This window comes from Pteronotus mesoamericanus, unplaced genomic scaffold (assembly GCF_021234165.1).
Source record: "Pteronotus mesoamericanus isolate MK-2021 breed Mesoamerican mustached bat unplaced genomic scaffold, CSHL_Meso_final contig_164, whole genome shotgun sequence".
NCBI classification, from domain to species: domain Eukaryota; kingdom Metazoa; phylum Chordata; class Mammalia; order Chiroptera; family Mormoopidae; genus Pteronotus; species Pteronotus mesoamericanus.
In genome coordinates, this window is record NW_026555065.1 from 30730864 (window position 1) to 30755342 (window position 24479).

The 24479-nt window shown below is 36.3% G+C and overlaps 1 protein-coding gene across 1 annotated transcript; it reads left to right on the forward strand.

Annotated features, from left to right (window-relative positions):
• The first annotated feature begins 8058 nt into the window (after positions 1 to 8058).
• LOC129064082 (olfactory receptor 4F3/4F16/4F29-like) lies at positions 8059 to 8997 on the forward strand. Its single transcript, XM_054565160.1, has one exon. The coding sequence runs from the start codon at positions 8059 to 8061 to the stop codon at positions 8995 to 8997; it is 939 nt and encodes a 312-aa protein (XP_054421135.1).
• Positions 8998 to 24479: the final 15482 nt, after the last annotated feature.

A 24479-nucleotide genomic window follows, 5' to 3' on the forward strand; every position in this document is an offset into this window, starting at 1 on the left:
TCATAGAAAAGAAGGAAGAGAAAGATACAATATATATAGATTTCAGTAGTGTGTCTATTAGGCTATCATAATAAAAAATAAAAACTGAATTTTGTAGGAACGCAATTAGATGAATTTGAAACTTCAGGGGCACGTTATCCATGCAGTACCAATTTAAGGAGTATTGTATGAAGCGAAGAATACATTTATGCTCCTGTTGTTCCTCAGCAGGTTTTCCAATGATTTAGATTTAAATTTAAAAAAGGTAGAAGTAAGAAAAATTTAGGGTTAAATAATGGAAATTAAGGATATTGGCTGCAAACTCATGTTAAGTGAAGGATATTGGCATTTCCTACTCCCAAACTTCAAAGCTAACAAAAATTCAGAATTTTCTAATAAAAACAAGGGTTCAGGATCACAATTCCACTTTACTAACCTCCTTCTGTATCCACCCTCTGTACTCTGATGATAAGTTGGTCTGTGACTTTCATTCATGTTCTCTCTCACGAACCCAAAGTGCCCATACTTATTTCCAAGAATCCTCAGCTCTCTTCACAAACCATGACCTTTCATGCACAAACACCTGACAAGTCTCCGAATGTGTCATGCTGTTTCAGATTTTCATATTTCTACATATGTTGCTCCCTCTGTCACTGCTCTAAGCCAAGATGTCACCTCTTTGGTTTTCCTATTTTCCGGCCATTTTTATTATTTATCATCTGTGTGGATCTTACTCTATTTAAAATATTTATCTTTCTCTTATCTATAGACAGTGAATTATTTGAGGGATAATCTATACTTCCTTTTCCTTCTCCTTCTCCTTTTGTATAATTGTCAGGACTCGGTATCTTAGAATCTCAATTAGTATTATTGTTTTGAACTCCATGATCCTCTCACTGTTTTCTCTACCATCTTGATCAATGGTCTACACATAGTTAAAGAAAAATAGTTTTTCCAGTGCACCAATTATACACTGCAAAGACCAGAATTGAGACATGAAATATATTCCAACTCATAAATATTTGCCCTGACTGGTGTGGCTCAGTGGATTGAGTGCCAGCCTGTAAACCAAAGGGTCACCGGTTCAATTCCCAGTTAGGGCAAATGCTTGGGTTGCGGACATGTTTATAAATTTGTCCAATACAGGTCCCCAGTAGGGGGCGCACAAGAGGCAGCCACACATTGATTCTCCTCTCCCTTCCCTCTCTAAAAATAAATAAATAAATAAAATATTGTAAAAACTTATAACACTTATTTGGCAGAGCAATAGGCACTTAGAGGTAAGAATATTGACAAAAATATTTAGATCTACAAGTGAATTCACAATAGCTTCTAGAACAAGTAGTCTTTATATTTTTGGTAGCTTTACTTCTTACTAAGACCCAGAATATACTTTTTTTCCAACCTGTCCAAATACATGTATCTAGGAAATAAATATCCAGCTTTGTGTGTTTGTATCTGTCTTATATGTGTATATATGGGGCAACAATAAAGACGATTTTCATGAAAAATTAATTAAAAGGTATTTTGTTAATCTCAGGGTTTCATCTTTGCTTCAAGCCCTGAGGCAGAAAATAACCTCATAAAGCTTATTTAGTCATAAGGGATCCCTTCCCCTCAGTGACCCATTAACTATCTCCTCCTATGTTGCTCTGGGAAAGTCAGTCTTATCCTATGAGGCCATTTCCAGTACAGATTGCAGTAATATTGGTGTTCCCTGTTCTATTTGGTACCACTTTTTACCATCCTCTGTATTGCTAATTAGCCATCTCTTTTCTACCCTGGGGGAATTTCAAGTAACTCCATATGCCAATGTGATTTTTCTGAAGATGCTGCTATTTCAGATTTGCTAGAGAACAGGTAGGTGAGAAGAATGGGCAGAAAATATTCAGCCAGGTTGTTGTGTTTTGTTGACTAAGACATTTTCTGGTAACTAAATCACAGTTTGAGATCACTGCTGAGTATAGGAGAAGAAGGCACCCAAAGGAGAAAGAGGTGAGAACAGTGGTTGAGTCAATGGGTAGGGTTTGAAAGATGCTCTGCTGGGAACCTAACTTAATCTTAAAAAAAAATCGTCACCAAGGGTATGTTTATTGCTGGGGAGGTGGGGGCGGGGAGGCAGGGTTGAGAGAGAGAGAGAGAGAGACAGATATTGAAAATTGATGTGAGAGAGAAACATTGATTGGTTACGTTCCTTTTGTGCCCCAACCGGGGATTGAAAATGCAAACTTTTGTTATGTGGGATGATGCTCCAACTAACTGAGCCACCCCATTAGGGTGGCCTTTTTTTTTTTTCAAAAGAGTTTTATTGAGATGTAATTCACATACAATACAATTTACCTTTTTAAAGTATACAATTCAGTGGTTTTCAATATCTTCACCACCTTGTGCAACCATCACCACAGTGAGTTTTGGGCTTTTAACAGGGACAAAAAAGGACTCAAGTATTCAAGGATAAGGACTAGGATATGGGAGAGTCAGGCATGATCCAGGAGGTACATAGGAGTGTAAATAACATTAGGATGCAGATGACGTTTTAGATTTAGCTCCTGATTCAGCTTAATTTCGTTGTAAACACTCCAGAGTTGGTAATAATAGAATGTGGTCTAATAGTGGAAGAAAATTTACATGTGGAGCAAGAAAACAGGTGTGTGTAATTTAAGTGGTGTGTAATTCTTGCTAAAGAAGCAAGAAATGCATGTTTTTCCCTCTTACAGTTATTATAATAAATGGCTGAGAAGAAAAAATCTGAAGTGATTGCTAAGGGCAAAGATTCTCTCTAATTTATTCCAGTGTAACTCATTTTCCTGAAATATTCAGAGAACCTTGATATCTGGTTATTTGTGTATCCATTTCTTTATTCAGCAACAGCAACAACAACCACAACAACAAAACACTTCTTCAGCTTCTGTTATATTTCCAGCATTGCCCAAAGTGCTGGGAATAAAAACAAGCAGTTTCTTCCCTCCATGACCTCATAGCCTGGTGTGGGAGATAGAAGCAGAAAATTACGTTGCATGTGCCTGGAGCAGGAACAGCTGAGAGGTGGAAAGGTGAAGGAAGGAAGGATATCCTTTAGGAATTGTCTCATTAGGAAAGAAGGGGAAAGAATGGGGGGAACTTTATTTTCACATTAAGGATCTTGCCATTCTCTATCTACAAGGCTCTTTGCCAAATATATGCTGATAAGGAAAACTCAGGCCCTCTTGTCTTGAGATTAACTTGCTCTCTGAAAGCCTTTCACTGGGTGAGTGGCTAGGGCTCTGTGGAGCTCTAAAGATGGGAGCTCATTTCTAAATTCCTTTTCTGTATTTTTCCATTTGGGCATGTTTTAGTCTGTAGTCTCAGAACTTGAGCAGAGTTTCTATTATTCTTTTTTCTTTTCTCTTCTACTTGATTCTTTTTTAGAAAATTTAAAAAGTTGTTCAAGTACAGTTGTCTCCATTTCTCCCCACCAATCCCTCCGCCCCACCCACCCCCACCTCCTGCCCTCAATCCTACCCTCTTCGGCTTTGTCTTTGTGTCCTTTATACATGTTCCGTGATGACCCTTCCTCTTCTTTTCCTCATAATCCCTCCTCCCTCCCCTCCGATTACTGTCAGTTTGTTCTTTATTTCAATGTCTCTGGTTATATTTTGCTTGCTTATTTGATTTGTTGATTAGGTTCCCCTTATAGGTGAGATCATGTGGTATTTGTCTTTCACCGTAATCCTGAAACACCAATTCAAAAGAACCTATGCACCCAATGTTGATTCTTTTCATCACTCTTTCTCTATTTCTTATTCTTTTGCCTAATTTTTCTTGTCTTCTTTATTATCTTTCTCTTCGTACCTATAACCATCTTTCACTTCTTTCTCTTTGTATGCTTTTTGTACCTTCTAAATTATCTTATTTTAAACAAGTACATTAAGTTGCAAAGGAATTAATTCAAATTAACTTAGCAAACACTTACTGACTTTCCAGAACTAACAATTCCATCTTCTGAAACTGTCCTAGGAGCTAAGGAGATGACAGAGATGAACAATACAGGATCCCTGCCTTCTAGTGTGTAGAAACAGAGGAAATAAGTCATGCACAGGTAACTATTCTACAGAGCAGAAGGTGCTATGAAAGTATCATGTGCTATGGGAAAGAAGAGGAATAAGATTTTTTTTTCTATCTAGGATAAACTAGGGAGTTTTGATGAAATGAGTTGTGTTTACAGTGAGCTGTGAAAAATAAACAACATTTTAATATAGATGAGGCGCTCTCTCTATGTATATTTATACATATATATACATATGCACACATATATATATTTATGGAGGAGACAATTAAACAAAAGGAGGAAAATAAAGTTTCAGAGATGGTAAAGGGACTGATTTAACTGAAGACAGGGTGAGATAGTGCTGGGGCCAGAACACAGAGACCTTACAATACCATAGTTTAACTTTAGCCAATGGGAGATCACTAATTTTGCGCAGTAGAGAGGCATAGGTAGTGTTTTCAGAATATTAATCTGCTGTAGAATGAACTGGGGTGGGGCACAGACTGAGGACTGGGGGCACTTTGGAATTTGCAGGACACTGTATTTTCTGTCTCTGGCTAGTTAGTCCTTACTACTTATCATCCTGAAGTTCTAATCTACTGGTTCATTCCATATATTTTATTTCAGTGTCTCTTCCCTGACCCTCTGGATCCTACTCCATCACAACCAGATTCTAGATAAATCATAAAAAATTTTGATTTTTTTCTTCTCATACACTCAAACTGCAGGTTACCTTATGATCTTTTCCTTGGTTTGATGGTAATATGTTCAAATGAAAAAAGGCATGGTAATAGAACTAATTTTAAGCATCTGTTTGAAAATATAAAGTTCATGCAATTTGTTGACAGCATGAGCACTAAAAGACAGATCTTCTGATTTCTTGTAAAAATTCACCTGCCACTACTCTACTGTAGTTTTTGCTATAGCAAATAGTCTTATTATATGTAACATTTCTTTGTATCATCACCCATTTTTCCTTCCCCCCTCCTGATTCAGAACAATACATGGCTCTTTAATTTTGCAATGCTAACACTTTTAACTTTATTTTTTAAAACTTTTTATTTTATTTTATTTATTTTTAGAGAGGGGAAGGGAGGGAGAAAGAGAGGGAGAGAATGATCAATGTGTGGTTGCCTTTGGTTCGCTGGCAGGCACTCAATACGCTGATCCACACCAGCCAGAGCATTAACTTTATTTTATTTCATCTATTTCTGCTACTCCAGAATCTTATGCTCAATTAATTCTGACTCTTCTGCACTTTCATATTCTCCTCTATTGGCTCCTATGAAATCCTCATTTCTCCTGTTTACTTAGTTGTGACAAAATCCCTTTATTTCAGACTATCTTTAATTATTCTTTTCCTTTTTATTTTTTGGTCAATTTTGTATCATCATCCATGGATGATATTGGAAGGAAAATTTTTTTCTCATATTGTTCTGGTTAAATTTTAGTATCATATTATATTAGCCTCATAAAATAAGGTAGGGAAGAAAGTTTTCTCTCTTTCTCTGCAATTTATGTAGAATTGTGATTACTGATTCCTTAAATTTTTGGTACATCTTGTCATTAAAACCAGAGTTGTGTTTGTGGGATGATTTTAAAAATTAGATTTAAATTCTTTAATTTCTTTAATGCAGTTAAAGGATTATTTCCATTACCTATTTTATCAATTGTGGTCCCCATAGAAAACAGTACACTCACCTATAGTAATAGAGGGAAGATTACTAATGAAAAGACTTTCTAGAAAGGTGAGGATAAGATTAAGGAAACCAGTAAGAAGAGCTGAAGCCAGAATATGTAAAGAAAGCTATGGGTGTAGGAGAGGGCTAGCTGTTTGTTGGAGAGAAATGCAGCCATGGCTATCCTGAGGCCTTCAGGGAACTAAATCAGGAGATTAATATCCTTATCTTTCATTCTCTCTTTTTGGTCTCCTACTTCATGTCAGTCTCTGCCATTGACCAAAACCAACCACCACGGAGAGCAGGAAGCCCAGCTCATGCAGTCCTTAGAGGTCAGGCCCAGAGCAAGATGGAGAAGGGGGGACAGTGGATCTGGAATGTTCAGTGCAGTGAGGTTTTTTGGTAAGTTATGTTTTTTCTAGATATTTGCTCATTTTATCAGATTTTTGAAATATGTTGGCATAGAGTTGCTCATTATAGTCTCTTATTATGTTCTTAATGTCTGTGACATCTCTACTTACGTTTCTTTTTTACCCAATATTCTGTGTGCCATCTTTCTTTTTTCCTTGATCAGTCTCATCAGAGGCTTATCAATTCTACTTGTAGTTTTGAAAAAGCCTTTGTTTTTGTAGATTCTCTGTAGTTTACTTTTGTTTTCTATTTTATTAATTTATGCTCTTGTTTTATGATACCCTTTCTTATTCTTTGTTTGTTTTGGTGTTCCATTTACTAACTTTTAAAAATGGATACTTAGCTCATTAATTTTAAAATTAATTTCTTCTTTCTCTAATATAAGCTGTTGGGCTATATACTTCCCTCTTAATACTGCTTTAGCTGAATCCCACAAGATTTTGTATAAAATGCTTTTATATCTCAGTTTAAAAATTTTCTAATTTTCATGTGATTGCATCTCTGACACAACAGTTATTTAAAACTGTTACTCGATTTACAAACACATGGAGATTTTCTAGTTATCTTTTAGTTAGTGTTTCTACCTTGGGATTGGAATGTGATTTGTATGCTAATGATCTTGAAATTTATTAACATTGGCTTTATAAAAGAGTTCAGTATATGGCAAATTTTTGTAATGTTGTATGTTTGCTTGAAAAGAATGTGTATTTTGCCTATATTGGGGACAGGTATCTAAATGATTCGATTAGGTTAATTATGTTGTCAGACTTTCTCTATGTTGACTGATATTTTGGTCAGTTTATCTTATTGTTCCCTGAGAGAAGTGTGTTTCACTCTCTCACTCTTTCTGCAAATATACAGAATTTGTCTATTTCTTCTTGTAGTTTTGCTAATTCTTTCTTTATATGGTTTTAGGCTATGCTATTAGGTACATAAAAACTAATACTTATTATGTCTTTTTGTGGAATTGAATTTTTTAGTTTGAAGTGAATCATTATATTTAGTAATGCTTTTTTTACCTTAAAGTTGATTTATATACTTAGTACATGTTAATAGTTAGTACCTGTGTCTTCCTTTTATACCAAAACTCTGTTGAAATTCTTATGTTTCTCATTTGAAGTGGCTCCCTGATGTCAGAGGAGAACACATGATGAATTTTTAAGTAGTGTTAGTAATAAAAGAGAAGTTGATGGGAGATGGAGTGAGATTAAGACCAGTGGCTTTAGAGCCTTTGTTAAATCTAGTTAAGTGCTACTGTGGTCATTTTTGACCAAATAAAAAGAGGTGATAGTGGCTTTGTTTTGTGTCAACTTGACTTCATTCAGCTATATTCCCCAGAATTCCTTTTCTGTAGGTTTTAACTAGAATGAGTTGCAAGAGAGATTCTTTGCAATATTTCAAGGGCAAAGGTGAAGCAGTGGCCATATTTGTAGCTAACACGTTTTACCATTTCTATGCTGGCTTATCTCATTGATGTGAGGCAGTGGCTGGGACTGCAACTGTCATACCTTCTTTGTGATTTTTATTTAGCTTCTCTTAGTTGAGGGTCAGGTGTTTAGCTTCATGGTTGAGGACCCTGGCTTCTGCGGTGTATTGACATCCTCAAGGTCATATGCAATGAGTACTGAAACTGGCATTAGTCTGTTTTTATAGCTTTAGTCTTGCTTGTAGGTTTTTAGTTTATTTTTATTTTCCCCCATTTTATATACATCTTTCCTTCCTGGCTGCCTGTCATGTGGACTTCAAACTACAGCATCTGATGCAGAGTCAACAGACTTACAGAGAATGCTGAATCAGCTTCCATGATTACCTAAGGTCAAGTCACTGTCATAAATCCCTTAGTACATTATCTCCTAGAGGCTCTGTTTCTCTAATGGAACCCTGCCTGATACAGCTAATAATTCCAATTTCTTATTTTTCCTGTTCTTTCAGGCAAATTTGGAGCCCAAAGTGACTGAGACCATGGGGGTAGGAAATTATTCGGTGGTACCTGAGATTGTGTTGGTGGGACTCACCAGTTCTATGGAGATGCAACTAGTCCTCTTTCTAGTTTTCTCTGTGTTCTATGTAGCAGGTGTTTTAGGAAACCTTCTCATTGTGCTTATAGTGATCTCTGACTCCCATTTACACTCTCCTATGTACTTCTTGCTGGCCAACCTCTCCTTTATTGACATGTGGGTTTCCTCCATTGCAGCTCCCAAGATGATTTCTGATCTTTTCAAGGAAAGGAAGGTAATCTCTTTCCAAGGCTGCATTGCTCAGATGTTCTTCATTCATGTTATTGGAGGAACTGAGATGGTTCTGCTCATTGTCATGGCCTTTGATCGTTATATTGCTATATGTAGGCCTCTTCACTACCTTACCATCATGAACTTCAGAACATGTATTTTACTCTTGGTGGCTGCCTGGACCATTGGAATTATCCACTCATGGATCCAGCTTGTATTTGTTGTAAACTTACCATTCTGTGGCCCCAATGAAGTAGATAGCTTTTACTGTGACCTTCCACGATTTATTAGGCTTGCTTGCACAGACACTTACAGATTGGAGCTCATGGTCACTGCCAATAGTGGTTTCATCTCCTTGGGAACATTTTTCATTTTGCTAATCTCTTATATCTTCATTTTGGTCACTGTTCGGCAACGTTCTTCAGGTGGCTTGTCCAAGGCCCTCTCTACACTGTCAGCTCACATCACAGTGGTGGTCTTATTTTTTGGTCCATGTATTTTTGTGTACTCTTGGCCACTTCCCGCAGTGCCAGTGGATAAATTCCTTGCTGTTTTTGATGTATTTATCACCCCATTTCTGAACCCTGCCATCTATACTTTTAGGAACAGAGAGATGAAGGTGGCAATGAAGAGAATATTCAGGCAGGTGTTGAGTTTCAGGAAGCTGTTTTAAGTGATTTTGATATAAAGAAAGAAAAGCATCCCTAATATTTTCTGCCCATACTACAGACATGAACCAATGAGACAGCACATCAAGGATGCTTTAGTTACTAGTTCAATTACTTATGTCCAAGATTTTCTTAATGTGTTTTCTGTCACATTCTGCCATAACCAAGGAGGATATGGTATTCTTCTTTCTTATGCAATGTGCTGGAATAAAAAGTATTAATATAAGTCTGTTTCCACATTTTCTTATCCCTTGTTGATAAAGAGGATTCTGGATTGGTCTTTTATGTCTCTTTTTCTCCTCTGTTCTGAGGTGAATTCTCCTTTGTCAGATTTATTTTTGGGGTTTGTGATGCAGAATTGAAGAAAAGTGCTTTGAAAATGTGACAAAATTTGTGATTATTAGGGACAGTTTTTTTTTGAGGTTTATAGTGAGACGTGTAGAAGTAGTGGCAATGTGTGAAGAAAATAGATTAAGAGATAAAAAGGGGATTTTAAAGAGATGTTTAGCTCTTACCTTTCAATAAATGAAAACAAAGAGCTGAAGTTATTTTTGATTTAAAAAAGATATAACATCAGCCTGAAATTGGATTAATGGGTTATGGCCTCTGAAACATTTCAGCTAGTGGATGTGGTATCTATGAATTAAACCTTATAATTACTCCAGTTATTTCAAAAGTTGTGTTGCCTGTCAGGGGATTTGAACAATGCAGGCCAGGTAATGGACAAAGACAATGACCTATTGAATAATTTTGTCTTAGCTAGTGCTAATCCTTGCCCTAATTATATTGAAACCAGCAATGGTTCCTCAGAGTTAGAGTTCTTTCTAGTCAGAGTTCTTTCCCCCAGTGACACGATTATAAGCACAAACTCTTGAACCAGATAGCCTGACTTCAAATCTTAGCTTTGCTTTTTACTGACACACAAATTGCTTAACCTCTATATGCCTAAATTCCATCATCTGTAAGATGGAGATAAGTTAAATCACCTGAAATGTATGATATTTGAGTGTTTTAACTTACAAAAATGGCAGTTCCTTATGGCTAGAGGTACCTTCCTCATAAGGTGTAAGGAATAACTTAATATTTGTAAAGTGCTTTAAACAATTCCTCCTCTATGGTGTTATATAAGTGCCTGCTCAACAAAATGAAATAAAACATTAAAACCATGTCTCAGTTTTGATGACTTTCTTCTAAGCCATCTACAAATTTCTTTGTAATGCCCTCCTTCCTAACTTCACTCATCAGGTCTTAATCAAGAACTTGCTATTCTCCTAACAGGACTAGAATATTTTCTGACAAAATTCCTTAAATACAGAGACTACAGAATGCCACAGTTCAGTTTACTTTCTACATGTTCTTTCTCTTATATTCAAATTGACTTTTTATATGTTATGCAACAGTTGCATTAAACTTTGCTGTATTAATATAATAGTTATTGATTTCAATAAAGTACTGAAAGAAGTTACTAAGCTGACTAGGTATGAAATAATTTTATAAATAGGAACTCAATCAACCAAAAGGTATTGGATATTCATTATGTTCTCAAGCCTGTGCCAAGAACTATAAAAAATTGTGTTATAACTATACAACTCAATTGTAAGAAGGGACAATGGATCTCTGAGACAAGAAAAAAAATCACTGCAAGTGAGGGTTATGGTAAGGTGGACAGACGCAATGAAAGGGCTTGAGTAGAAGAGATTTGTCAATTTGTAAATGCTATGGAATGGAGCTGAAGCCCATGCTGACCAACCTTCTGAGGTAAGTACATGCCCTGAGAAGCTCATGGGAATCTCTGGAGCTAGGGGCAGGCTGATACCACAACATGACAAGGGATGATACCTCCTCTACCTCATTGTCTAACCAGGGTCTCCAAAAGCTTGATTTGGCCCTGCCAGCTTCATTGACCCCATTTCAGTGTTAGACATTTTTGACTTTCTGTTACTTGAATACACTTGAAGCTCTTGGTCTGAGACCTGTACATTGGCCCTTCTCTCGACCTGCAGAGCCGGTAGAATATGCAAGGCTTGCTGCTTCTTATCATTCAGGTTTTGGCCTCAGGTTTTTCAAATTCAAGATAAGATTTTCTATCTAAAGAAGTTCATTCCTGACTTTCTACTCTAGTTTTTCTCTATCATATATTTTGTTTAATGTCTTCATAACTTTATCTTTCTTTGAAGAATTGTTTTGTTAACTATTTTTTGTTTCTTTCCGCAAGGGGGGAAAAAGAGTCCATAAAGTAGAAAACATGATATTTATTTATTTATTTACCTAGCAGATGAATGGCCTATAGAGGAAAGTCAATAATTATTTGTTTTTGCCCAAAGAGCAATAGTATATAAAAGCCGAGAGGGATAAAGCAACAACTGTTTCATTCCATATGACAAGGAATGGAAAGGAATGGGAAAATATAGTAGACTTTGCAGAAATGTTAAAGTATAAGTATTCAGAATAACAAACTAGGGGGTCTAAAGTATGTTTATAGGTAAACACAATAAAAAGAGAAAAAAGTCACTGAAAATCATTTCACTCAAACTCAAAATATTGTTATATTTGTTTTAGAATTTTCCTTTATTTAAAAAGGATACAAAATAATTTGTATATTATTTTGTAGATCACAGTGTTCTACAGTCCAATTAACAATATCTGTAAATCATTTAAGAATATGATATATATGTTTTTTCTTGAAGGGAAGGGGAAAGTCAAGGAACATATAGCAAGGACTCATGGACAAAACCAAAGGGGAAGAGCTGAGGGAGGGAAGGAGGGTGGGGGCAAGGGAAAGTGGTGGGGGGTAGGCAGAGACAAATGTATTTGACAAAATAAATTTAAAAAAAAGAATATGATATATATGTTTTTTCATGGTGATAAATCTCCTAGAATCTAGTTCTTGGTGGTTATATGGTAATGTCTGGGTATAGCCATATCACTTAGTACTTCATTGCTGACATTCATGTTATTTTCATTTTTTAGTTATTAACAGTTCTGTGAAAGATCTTGACATACCTCTTTATATACACATGGCTTTGGCTACTTCTTCATGACAAGTTAATATAAATAAAATTGCTGTGTATTTGTAAGGCTTGATTACTATTGCAAAAATGACCACTAAAGTGTTTGGGTGTATTTAAAATTCCATCGCTAGCAGCCAGTTGGAGCTGTAGTTGCTCCCACCTTTCCAAACACTGGGAAGATAATTAATGTGTAAAAGGTGAAAGAAAAAAATAAAAAAATAGAAATCTTATCTACTATAAAGTTAACAATTTTCCTACTATTTGTATGAAATGTTATATTTTATGAAATAGTACATAATTATAAAATATGTAACATATATTTGAGTTATAGAGTGTACTAAGATAAACACCTCTGAGCCCATCTATCATTGCATCTACTTTCCTATCTCTTATCTCTTTACCCTGACTTCCACCCACAAATAATCACTATACTGATGCTTCTTTTGCTTTTCAAGGAACATATATAAAGGACCCATGGACAAAGATAATGGGGCAGGGGGAGGATTAAAAGGGGAAGGTGGGGGATTGGTAGGATTGGGGGAGAGCAATGGGGAAAAATGGGGACAACTGTAATTGAACAATAAAAAATGAAAATATTTATTAAAGATGTATTATCCATAAGCAATGCTGTTTAATTTTGCTCATTTGTAAAGTTTATATACATACTTCTTTAAAAATATATATAATTTATCATAACTTATTCAAGAAAAATGTGATTATATATTTTGAAAGAATTTGTCTATTTTTTTCTTTTCTATTTTAAAATTTACTGGCATAAAGTTTTTTATAGTAGTTTTGTTATTTAAAAAATAATTTATCTAGGATCCCAAATAATAGCCCAGCCCTGACCGAAGAGGTCACAGAGCTGCCCCAAGCAGGAGTCAGACACAGACACTAGACTCCTGGAAGGCTCAGAAAAACAACCCAAGGTCCTATAGGGTGAACAACTGACATCATCAGAGGCAGGCCCAGAAAGAAAAGTAAAGGACAAAAATACTTAACAGACTCTCACAAAAATGGGAAGAAAAAGAAGTTCCCCCTAAATGAGTGGAAAAGGGGACTCCCCACAGAGAGAGCTAAATGAAATAGAGGCAAGGGAACTATCAGATACTGAATTCAAAACAGTGGTTCTAAGGAAGCTCAATGAGCTCAGCCAGCTCAAAGAGAACTATGAGAAACTGCAGAGAAACTATCAGGATCTTACAGCAAACTATATCAGCCTGGAAGAGGACATAGAAACTATCAAGAAGACACCAGAGGATATGAAGAATACCATTTCTGAATTGAAGAACACAGTAGAAGGAATCCAAAGCAGGCTGGATGAAGCCGAGGATCGAATCAGTGAGATGGAGGACAAGGTAGAAAGAAGCTCCCAGAAAGAACAAGAAATGGAAAAACAGCTCAAAAAGAATGAAGAGGCATTTAGGGAAATGCAGGACAACCTGAAACGCAATAATATCCGTATAATAAGGATACCAGCAGGAGAAGAAGAGGAGCAAGGGATAGAGAACCTCCTCGAAAAAGTAATGATGGAAAATTTCCCTAATTTGAGGAGAGAAAGGCTCTCATGGATCCAAGAGGCACAGAGGACCCCACTCAAGAGGGACTCAAAGAGTTCCACTCCAAGACACATCATCATTAAAATGGCAAATGTCAAAGACAAAGAGAGAATCCTCAAGGCAGCAAGGGAGAAGGAGAAAGTAACATAGAAGGGGGCCCCGATACGCCCGGGAGCTGACCTCCCAACAGAAACACTGCAAGCCAGAAGGGAATGGCAACAAATAGTCTAAGCCATGAAAAGCAAGGGCCTACAGCCAAGGCTGCTCTACCCAGCTAGGCTCTCTATTAAAATAGAAGGGGAAATACGGAGTTTCCCAGACAAGAGAAGGCTAAAAGAATACATCTCTACCAAACCAGCACTCCAAGATATGCTAAGGGGACTGGTTTAAGCAGATGAAGGAAAAGAATGAGACAGAGAGGAACACAAGTACAAAGAGAAAAGATGAGTAAGTTTCTATCAGTAATATCTCTCAATGTGAATGGACTAAATGCCCCAATCAAAAGACACAGGGTAGCTGAATGGATAAGAAAACATGACCCACACATATGCTGCCTTCAAGAGACCCACCTCAGAGCAAGAGACCTACACAGATTGAAAGTAAAGGGATGGAAAAAAATATTCCAAGCAAATGGGCATGAGAAAAAGGCCGGGGTTGCCATACTTGTATCAGACAAAGTAGGTTTCAAAACAAAGGCCATAAAGAGAGACCCAGAGGGGCACTTTATCATACTTAAAGGAAGAATCTATCAAGAAGACATCAACATTGTAAACTTATATGCTCCCAATATAGGAGCCCCCAAGTTTATAAGGAAATTGTTGGATGACTTCAAAAAAGATATAGACAGCAACACACTGATAGTAGGGGATTTCAACACCCCACTGTCAAAAATGGACAGATCTTCCAAACAAAACATTAGTAAACATATCGTGGCGCTGAATGACACACTGAATCAAAGAGATTAACTGACATATATAGAAACTTACATCCCAAAGAAGAAAAACACACATTCTTTTCAAATGCTCATGGCAGTTTTTCAAAGATAGACCACATGATAGGACACAAAGCAAACCTCAGCAAATTCAGGAAAATTGAAATAATAGCAAACTTTTTCTCGGACAACAAGGGCTTGAAACCGGAAATCAACCTCAAAGAGAAACCTCAAAAACTTGCAAACTCATGGAGGCTGAACAGTACACTATTAAACAATGAATGGGTCAATAATGAGATAAGAGAAGAAATCACAAAATTTCTGGAAACAAATGAAAATGAACAGACAACTGTCCAAAACCTATGGGACACAGCAAAGGCGGTCCTGAGAGGGAAGTTCATAGCACTACAGGTTATGATGGAAACATTTCAAATAAAAGACCTAACACTACAACTTCAAGAACTGGAGAAACAACAACAAATAAATCCCAGAGCAAGTAGAAGGAAGGAAATAGTCAAGATTAGAGCAGAACTGAATGACATAGAGACAAAAAGAACAATTCAGAGGATCAACAAATCCAGAAGCTGGTAGATAAAGACCCTACAAAGAAAGAAAACTACAGGCCAATTTCGCTGATGAACATAGATGCTAAAATCCTCAACAAAATATTGGCAAACCGCATCCAGCAATACATTAAAAAGATTATCCACCACGATCAAGTGGGATTCATCCCAGGCATGCAGGGATGGTTCAATATACGCAAATCAGTAAACGTGATACATCACATAAATAAAAGAAAAGACAAAAACCACATGATCATCTCGATAGATGCAGAAAAAGCATTCGATAAGGTACAGCACCCATTTATGATAAAAACACTCAGCAAAATGGCAATAAATGGGGCATTCCTCAACGTAATAAAGGCCATATATGAAAAACCTACAGCCAATATCATACTCAACGGGCAAAAACTGAAATCTTTCAGTTCCCAGTAAAATCGGGAACACTCCAAGGATGTCTGCTCTCACCACTTCTTTTCAACATCGTATTGGAAGTCCTAGCCACAGCGGTCAGACAAGAGAAAGAGATAAAAGGCATCCAAATAGGAAAGGAGGAAGTAAAGCTATCATTGTTTGCAGTTGACATGATAGTGTACATAGAGAACCCTGTAGACTCTACCAAAAAACTCCTCAACCTAATAAGTGAATTTGGCAAAACAGCAGGATACAAAGTCAACATTCAGAAATCAAAGGCATTTTTGTACACCAAAATGCAATAGAAGAAGAAGAAATCAGAAAAAAAATACCATTCGATATAGCAAGAAGAAAAATAAAGTACCTAGGCATAAATTTAACCAAAGATGTAAATGACCTGTCTGCAGAAAACTATACAACATTGAAAAAAGAAATTAAGGAAGACACAAATCAATGGAAGCATATACCGTGCTCATGGATTGGAAGAATTAATATCATCAAAATGTCCATACTACCCAAAGCAATTTATAGATTCAACACAATCCCTATTAAGATACCAATGACATATTTCACAGAAATAGAACAGACATTTCAAAAATTTATATGGAACCATAAACGACCCCGAATAGCCTCAGCAATTTTGAGAAAGAAAAACAAAGTAGGAGGGATCACAATGCCGGACATCAAACTCTACTACAAAGCCACTATACTCCAAACAATCTGGAACTGGCTCAAGAACAGACCCATAGACCAGTGGAACAGAATAGAAAGCCCAGAAATAAGCCCAGGTCTCTATGGGCATCTAATGTTTGACAAAGGGGGCAGAAGCATAAAATGGAGCAATAACAGCCTCTTCAACAAATGGTGTTGGGAGAGCTGGATGGCTATATGCAAAAAATTGAAATTGGATCATCAGCTGACACCATACACAAAAATAAACTCAAGATGGATAAAAGACTTAAATATAAGTCGCAACACCATCAAAGTCCTCGAGGAGAACATTGGCAGGAAACTCTCAGATATCCCACGCAACAATTTTTTCACTGATATGTCTCCTAAAGCAAGGGACATAAAGGAAAGAATAAACAGGTGGGACCTCATCAAAATAAGAAGCTTCTGCATGGCAAAAGAAAACATCAGCAAAATGAAAAGGGAGTCAACCATATGGGAAAATATATTCGCTAATGATATATCAGATAGAATTTTGATCTCCAAGATATATAAAGAACTCACTCGACTCCACTCCAAGAAGACAAATGATCCAATCAAAAAATGGGCAAAGGACCTGGGCAGACGCTTTTCCAAGGAGGAGATACAGAGGGCCCAGAGGCATCTGAAAGGATGCTCGGCATCACTAGCCATCAGAGAAATGCAGATCAAAATCACCATAAGGTACCACCTCACACCGGTCAGAATGGCCATCATAAACAGATCAACAAACAACAGGTGCTGGCGAGGCTGTGGAGAAAAGGGAACCCTAGTCCACTGTTGGTGGGAATGCAGACTGGTGCAGCCACTATGGAAAGCAGTGTGGAATTTCCTCAAAAAGCTGAAGATGGAACTGCCTTTTGATCCAGTGATTCCCCTGCTGGGACTATACCCTAAGAATCCCGTAACGCCAATAGAAAAGAACCTATGCATCCCAATGTTCATAGCAGCACAATTTACAATAGCCAAGTGTTGGAAGCAACCTCAATGCCCATCAGTAGAGGACTGGATCAAAAAATGATGGTACATATACACAATGGAATACTAGACAGCAGAAAGAAAAAAACTACTAAACTTCGCGACAGCATGGATGGAACTGGAGAGCATTATGCTAAGCGAAATAAGCCAGGGGACGAAAGACAAATACCATATGATCTCACCTATAAGCGGAACCTAACCAACAATACAAAGATGCAAGGAAAATAAGATCAGCAACACTGAAAGGAAAAGAAATCAACAGAGACAAGAGGGAAGGAGGCGGGGTGGGGAAAAGGAAGGGAAGGGGAAAGTCAAGGAACATATAGCAAGGACTCATGGACAAAACCAAAGGGGAAGAGCTGAGGGAGGGAAGGAGGGAGGGGGCAAGGGAAAGTGGTGGGGGGGAGGCAGAGACAAATGTATTTGAAAAAATAAATTAAAATACAATAAAAAAATGATTTATCTATATCATATGGATAGATTCCCTTCTTGGTTCTATCTCTCTGTGTCTGTCTCCTTCTTTTTCTCTCTCCCTCTCCCTGTATTATGTGGCACTCTGTCTATCATCTATCTATCTATCTATCTATCTATCTATCTATCTATCTATCTATCTATCTATCCTATCTATCTGTCGTCTATCTATCATCATCATCTATCTACCTATCATCATCATCATCTACCATCTTTCCATAATCTATCTATATATAAAGTTTTATTGGGGTATGATTGATATACAAAGAACTGCACATATTTAATGTATACAAACACCCATGATACCATCACCATAATTCAAGTAACAGAAATATGTAACACCTTGCAAATTTTCCTTGTCTTTTCATTTTATTTTTCCTCCCTCCCTCCTTCCTTCCTTCTTTCCTTCCTTTTCTTTTCTTTTCTCTTCTCTTCTTTTCCTTCCTTCCTTCGTTCCTTCCTTCCTTCCTTCTTTCTTTTTTTCTTTCTTTTCTTTCTTTCTTACCATGAGATTTCTTTTAACAACATTTCAATGATTATGTTGTACAGCAGATTTCTAGATATTGGTCTTTTAACATAACTGAAATTTTATACCTCTTAGAAAAGAACTCCCTATTTTCCAGCTCTTGGCAACCACTATTGTGTTCTCTGCTTCTACAAGTCTGGCTATTTTAGACACCTCATATAAGTGGAATTATGTAGTATTTGTCATTCTATGAATGGCTATTTCACTTAGCATAATGCCTTCCAGGTTCACTTATATTGTCACAAATGGCAGGATTTCCCTCTATTTTAAGGCTGAATAATATTCCAATGAATGTAACTCATTTTGAAAAATTCATTCTCCTGTCAGTGGACACTTGGGTTGTTTCCTTATCTTGGCTATTATGAATAATGCTGTAATGAACATGAAAATGCAGGTATGTTTTCAAGATACAAATATGGTGGTTCTATCCTTAAATATTTTTTGAGGCATCACCATTATGTTTTTCATAATGGCTATACCAATTTACGTTCCCATCTATAGTGTATAAGGGTTCTGATTTCTCCATATTCTCACCAACACTTGTTATCTTAAAAAAATAATAGCAATCCTGACAGGTGTGAGGTGGTATTTCATTATAGTTTTAATCTTATTTCCTTGATAATTAACAGTGCTGAACATCTTTTTTAAAAGTATATTTTACTATGTTATTACAGTTGTATTTACTTTGTAAGCTTTCAATCTCTATGTCTTTAATAAAGTTGATTGATAAGTTAAAAAAAAATTCATGGTGAAATATTTGGTCCCCGTTTTCATTTGCTCTATGTCAGTATTTTTGTGGAGTCTTTTCTCTGCCATTAGGCTTCATGTTTATTCTTTTTTACTTGTGTAGATCTTGTGATGACTCTTTTTATTTAGTTTTTAAAACTTAAATCTAAAAAGGTTTTCCTTTAAAAATTACCTCACATTTATTTGAATTTTAGTTTTGAAAACACAATTATTTGTCTTTGGTAATCTCATACTCTTTCCTACTACAAAATTTTAATTTGCTCCAATACCTTGTTTTATGTATGTGTATCCTTTTACTTTCGTTCCATCATTTTTTTCCAATCACTATCTTCTATTTTCTATTTCAAATATGCCCACCTTGGTGGCAAGTATTCATTCTGGATCTCTGTCATTGCTTGTATTGAAATGTTCTGTCTCTGAGCCTGGGATGGAAGTGGGTAAGGAGAAGGCAGAATGGTACTCCATACATGGAGGCATATTATATAGCCTAAGTTGCTGCAGACTGACACTCTGTCCATGTTCCTTCCCCCATGTTCCCAGCTTTCTTTTCCTCTTCTATTTTTTTTTAGTATACATGATTATTGTTTTTTATTGTATTTTTTGATTACCATTTATGCCCCCATACCATCTTCTACCTCCAGCCCCCACCCCATCACCCTACTGTTGTTGGTATCCATGAGTTCTTTCTTGCTCTTTTTATTTTTTGCTTGATCCCTCCACTCCCAAAACCTCCACCCTCAGAACTGTCAGCCTGCTGTCTATGAGTCTGTCTCTATTTTGCTTGTTAGCCAAGCTCTCTCTTTTTTATTAAAATTAATTAATTTATTAATTTTTTTATTGCTGTTCAGTTACAGTTGTCACCATTCCCCACCTCCCCCGGCTCCCCCTTGCTCTCCCCTGCTGTTGTCCTTGTCCATGGGCCCTTATACATGTTCCTTGATGACCCTTCCTCTTCTTTTCCCTGTAATCCCCCTTCTCCCTCCCCTCTGGTCTCTGTCAGTTTGTTCTTTATTTCCATGTTTCTGGTTATATTTTGCTTGCTTATTTGTTTTGTTGATTAGGTTCCACTTATAGGTGAAATCATATGGTATTTGTCTTTCACCACCTGCCTTATTTCACTTAACATAATGCTCCCAGTTCCATCCATGCTGTCGCTAAGTGTAGTAGCTCTTTTTTCTTTTTGCTGCAGAGTATTCCACTGTGTAAATGTACCATTTTTTTTAAATTTTATTTTAATTTATTTTTTCAAATACATTTGTCCCTGCCTATCCCCCACCGTACCATTGTTTTTTGATCCACTCATTTGCTGATGGGCACTTAGGGTGTTTCCAACACTTGGCTATTGTAAGTTGTGCTGCTATGAACGTTGGTGTGCACAGGTTCTTTTGAATTGGCATTTCAGGATTCTTAGGGTATAATCCCAACTGTGAAACTGCTGGGTCAAAAGGTAATTCCATTTTTAGTTTTTTGAGGAAATTCCATACTTTTTTCCCACAATGGCTGCACCAGTCTTCATTCCCACCAACAGTTTATTAGGGTTCCGTTTTCTCCACAACCTTGCCAGCACTTGTTGTTTGTTGGCTTGTTTATGATGGTCATTGATTACCTTAAAAAATCTACTTTTTCAGCTGATGGCTCTTTAAAAATGTGATATATATTTTTCCTGCACTAACCCTTTGTAGATGTTTCACATTTGAGTTAATGGAACTGTGTTTTAGATTAGGAAGATTTTTTTTTCTCATCAGCTAATGTTTTCTTTGTATGTGTAAGTTTTTTTCTCCTTTACATCTATGAGCCATTGCAGTTAGACAGTTACAGGAATGTACATCATGCAAACTTTTTTTGTTTTTCCCCTCACATCAAATAGATACATTAATTTTTACAATTTATATTTACTACTTCTATGTTAATTAGTAAAAAATGCCAAGGTTGAATTATATTTATTTTCTGAATTTTCTTATGTGTGCTAAGACATATATGCAAAAATTGACCTTATATCTTTTTCTTTGATGTCTAGTCTATTTTTATTTTATTTTTTTTAGCTTGATACCCACACCAAGGAAATCGTCTTGGGAAAATTAAAAAAAATTATTTTATTTTTTAAAGTATATTTTATTGAGTATACTAATACAGTAGTTCCATTTTTTCTTCCCTTCCTCCATGCACCCACCCAACCACCAGCATTCCTCACCTACCCACGAGACTCCTATCTCCCTCCACTTAGTTCATGTCCATGGGTTGTATGTATAAGTTCTTTGGCTTCTCCATTTCCTATATTATTCTTTTTTTTTTTAAACTCATTCTTAAATCATGTTTATTCTATTACAGTTGTCTCAATTTTTCCCCCTTTTCCCTCCTCCACCCATCCCACCCCTCACCCCTGCTCCCACAGTCAATTCCCACACTGTTGTCCATGTCCATGGGTCATTCATACTTGTTCTTTGTCTAGTCCCTTCCTCTTCTTTCCACCATTGTCCTCCATCCCCATCCCCTCTGGTCTCTTTCACTCTGCTCCATGTTTCCATGCCTGTGGTTTATTTTGTTCATTAGTTAATTTTGGTGAATAGGTTCAACGTATTGGTGAGATCATACAGTATTTGTCTTTCACCGACCGACTTATTTCACTTGGCATAATATTCTCCAGTTTCATCCATGTTGTTGCAAAAGGTAGGAGTTCCTTCTTTCTTTATTTTTTTAAAATGCAGATTGATTTTATTTATTTACTTTTTTAAATATCAAGATCCATTATAAAATAGTAAAATATTTAAATCTATTATAAAGTCTCAGCAATTAAAACAACATAACACCAGCATAGAAATAATCAAGTAGATCAATGAAATAAAAGTAAACTATCAGATGTTGAGTTCAGAACAATGGTTCTAAGGAAGCTCAATGAGCTCAGTGAGCTCAAACAGAATTACCAAACAGTACAGGGAAACTACGAGAAACTTACTGCAAACTATATCAGCATGAAAAAAGTCATAGAAACTATCCACAAGAGACAAGAGGAAATGAAGAATATAATTTCTGAACTGAAGAGCACAGTAGAAGGAATCAAAAGCAGGTTCGATGAGGCAGAGGAAGAATCAGTGAGCTGGAGGATAAGGTAGGAAAAAAAGCTCCCAGAAAGAGCAAGAAAAGGAAAAAAGACTGAAAAAGAATGAAGAGGCATTGAGGGAAATGCAGGACAATCTGAAATGTAATAATATCTGTATAATAGGGATACCAGAATGAGAAGAAGTGGAGGAAGGGATAGGGAACATGTTTGAAAAAGTAATGATGGAAAACTTCCTTAATTTGAGGAGAAAAAAAGTCACACAAGTCCAGGAAGCACAGAGGATCCTGTTCAAGAGGAACCCAATGAGGCCCACTCCAAGACACATCATCATTAAAATGGTAAATATCAAAGACAAACAGAGAATCCAAAAGGCAGCAAGGGAGAAATAGGTATTAACATGCAAAGGGGCCCTGGTAGAGCCCTGGTAGCAGATGACTTCTCAACAGAAACACTAAAAGCCGGAAGGGAATGGCAAGAAATATTCCAAGTCATGAAAAGCAAAGGCCTGCAACCAAGACTGCTCTACCCAGCAAGGCTCTCAATTCAAATGGAAGGCAAAATAAGGAGTTTCCCAGATGAAAGAAGGCTAAGAGAATACACCTCCTCCAAACCAGCATTGCAAAATATGCTAAGGGACTGCTTTAAGAAGATGAAGAAAAAGAGTCTATGAATACCCAGTTCCTTTCACAGTCACCAATACTTGATATTACCAATATTTTTAATATTTATTAATCTGAGTGTGACAGTGATGTATTATTTTAAAGGTTACTTTATTATTTGTTGAAACTAAACCTGTTTTTGTATATGTCTTACCTATTTCTATCATTTAAAAAAAACTTTAAATGACTTTTTGGTATTCTTTATCCATTTTTGGATTAAATGTTTATAGAATATTTTCCCTAAAAAAAAAGAACAACTCTTAACCCTTTTTTAGATCTGTTGAAAATTCTTTTCTATTCTATTACGTGTCCTTTAACTTTTTTATATGTATATTACTGTATAGTTTTAAATGTTTAATATAGTCATTTTTAGCTTCTGGGTTTGAATATGTTACTTCAGGGTGAGAAAAATATTATTTTGTACTTTCTTCTAAAACTCCTTAGATTCTACATATTGATTTTTAATTCACCTGAATATTTTTTGTATAATGTGTGAAACAGGGCTCTATATTTGTTTTATTTCAAGTAATAGTGGTCCATGCACCTTATTTGTTGAATAAACCTTATTTTCCTCAATGATTTGAAATATCAAGTTAATCACATATTACATTGTTAGACAGATATATATGTTTGTTTCTAGAATGCTCATATTATTTCATTGATCTACTTGATTATTTCTGTGCTGGTGTTATGTTGTTTTAATTGCTGAGACTTTATAATAGATTTAAATATTTTACTATTTTATAATGGATCTTGATATTTAAAAAAGTAAATAAATAAAATCAATCTGCATTTTAAAAAAATAAAGAAAGAAGGAACTCCTACCTTTTGCAACAACATGGATGAAACTGGAGAATATTATGCCAAGTGAAATAAGTCAGTCGGTGAAAGACAAATACTGTATGATCTCACCAATAAGTTGAACCTATTCACCAAAATTAACTAATGAACAAAATAAACCACAGGCATGGAAACATGGAGCAGAGTGAAAGAGACCAGAGGGGATGGGGATGGAGGACAATGGTGGAAAGAAGAGGAAGGGACTAGACAAAGAACAAGTATGAATGACCCATGGACATGGACAACAGTGTGGGAATTGACTGTGGGAGCAGGGGTGAGGGGTGGGATGGGTGGAGGAGGGAAAAGGGGGAAAAATTGAGACAACTGTAATAGAATAAACATGGTTTGAAAAAAAAGAAGTGAAGCCTATAGAAAGTGAAATAAAGAAAAAATACAGAGAACCAACAGTGAAGAGAAGGAAACTAGGACTCAGATCAATGATTTGGAATAGAAGGCAGAGCTAAACATCCAACCAGAACAGAATGAAGAAACAAGAATTCAAAAAAAAAAGAAAAGAAAATTGAAGAGAGGCTTAGGAATCTCTGGGACAACTTTAAATGTTCCAACATTTAAATTGTCTGAATCCTAGGGGTGCCAGAAGGAGAAGAGAAAGAGCAAGAAATTGAAAACTTATTTGAAAAAATAATAAAGGAAAACTTCCCCAATCTTGTGAAGGAAATAGACATATAAGTTTATGAAGCTCAGAGAATCCCAAAGAAGTTGGACTCAAAGAGGACTGCACCAAGACATATCATAATTACATTACCCAAACTTAAAGATAAGGAGAGAATCTTAAAAGCAGCAAGATAAAAGAAGGGAGTTGCCTCCAAAGGAGTTCCCATGAGGCTATCATTTGATTTCTCAGAAGAAACCTTTCAGGCAAGAAGGGGCTAGAAAGAAGTATTCAAAGTCGTGAAAAGCAAGGACCTACATCCAAGAGTACTCTATACAGCCAAGCTATCATTTAGAATGGAAGGGCAGACAAAGTGCTTCCCAGATAAGGTCAAGTTAAAGGAGTTCATCAT

Excerpts from the sequence above, each read along its gene's own strand:
- LOC129064082 (XM_054565160.1), top strand. The coding sequence starts at position 8,059 with ATGGGGGTAGGAAATTATTCGGTGGTACCTGAGATTGTGTTGGTGGGA.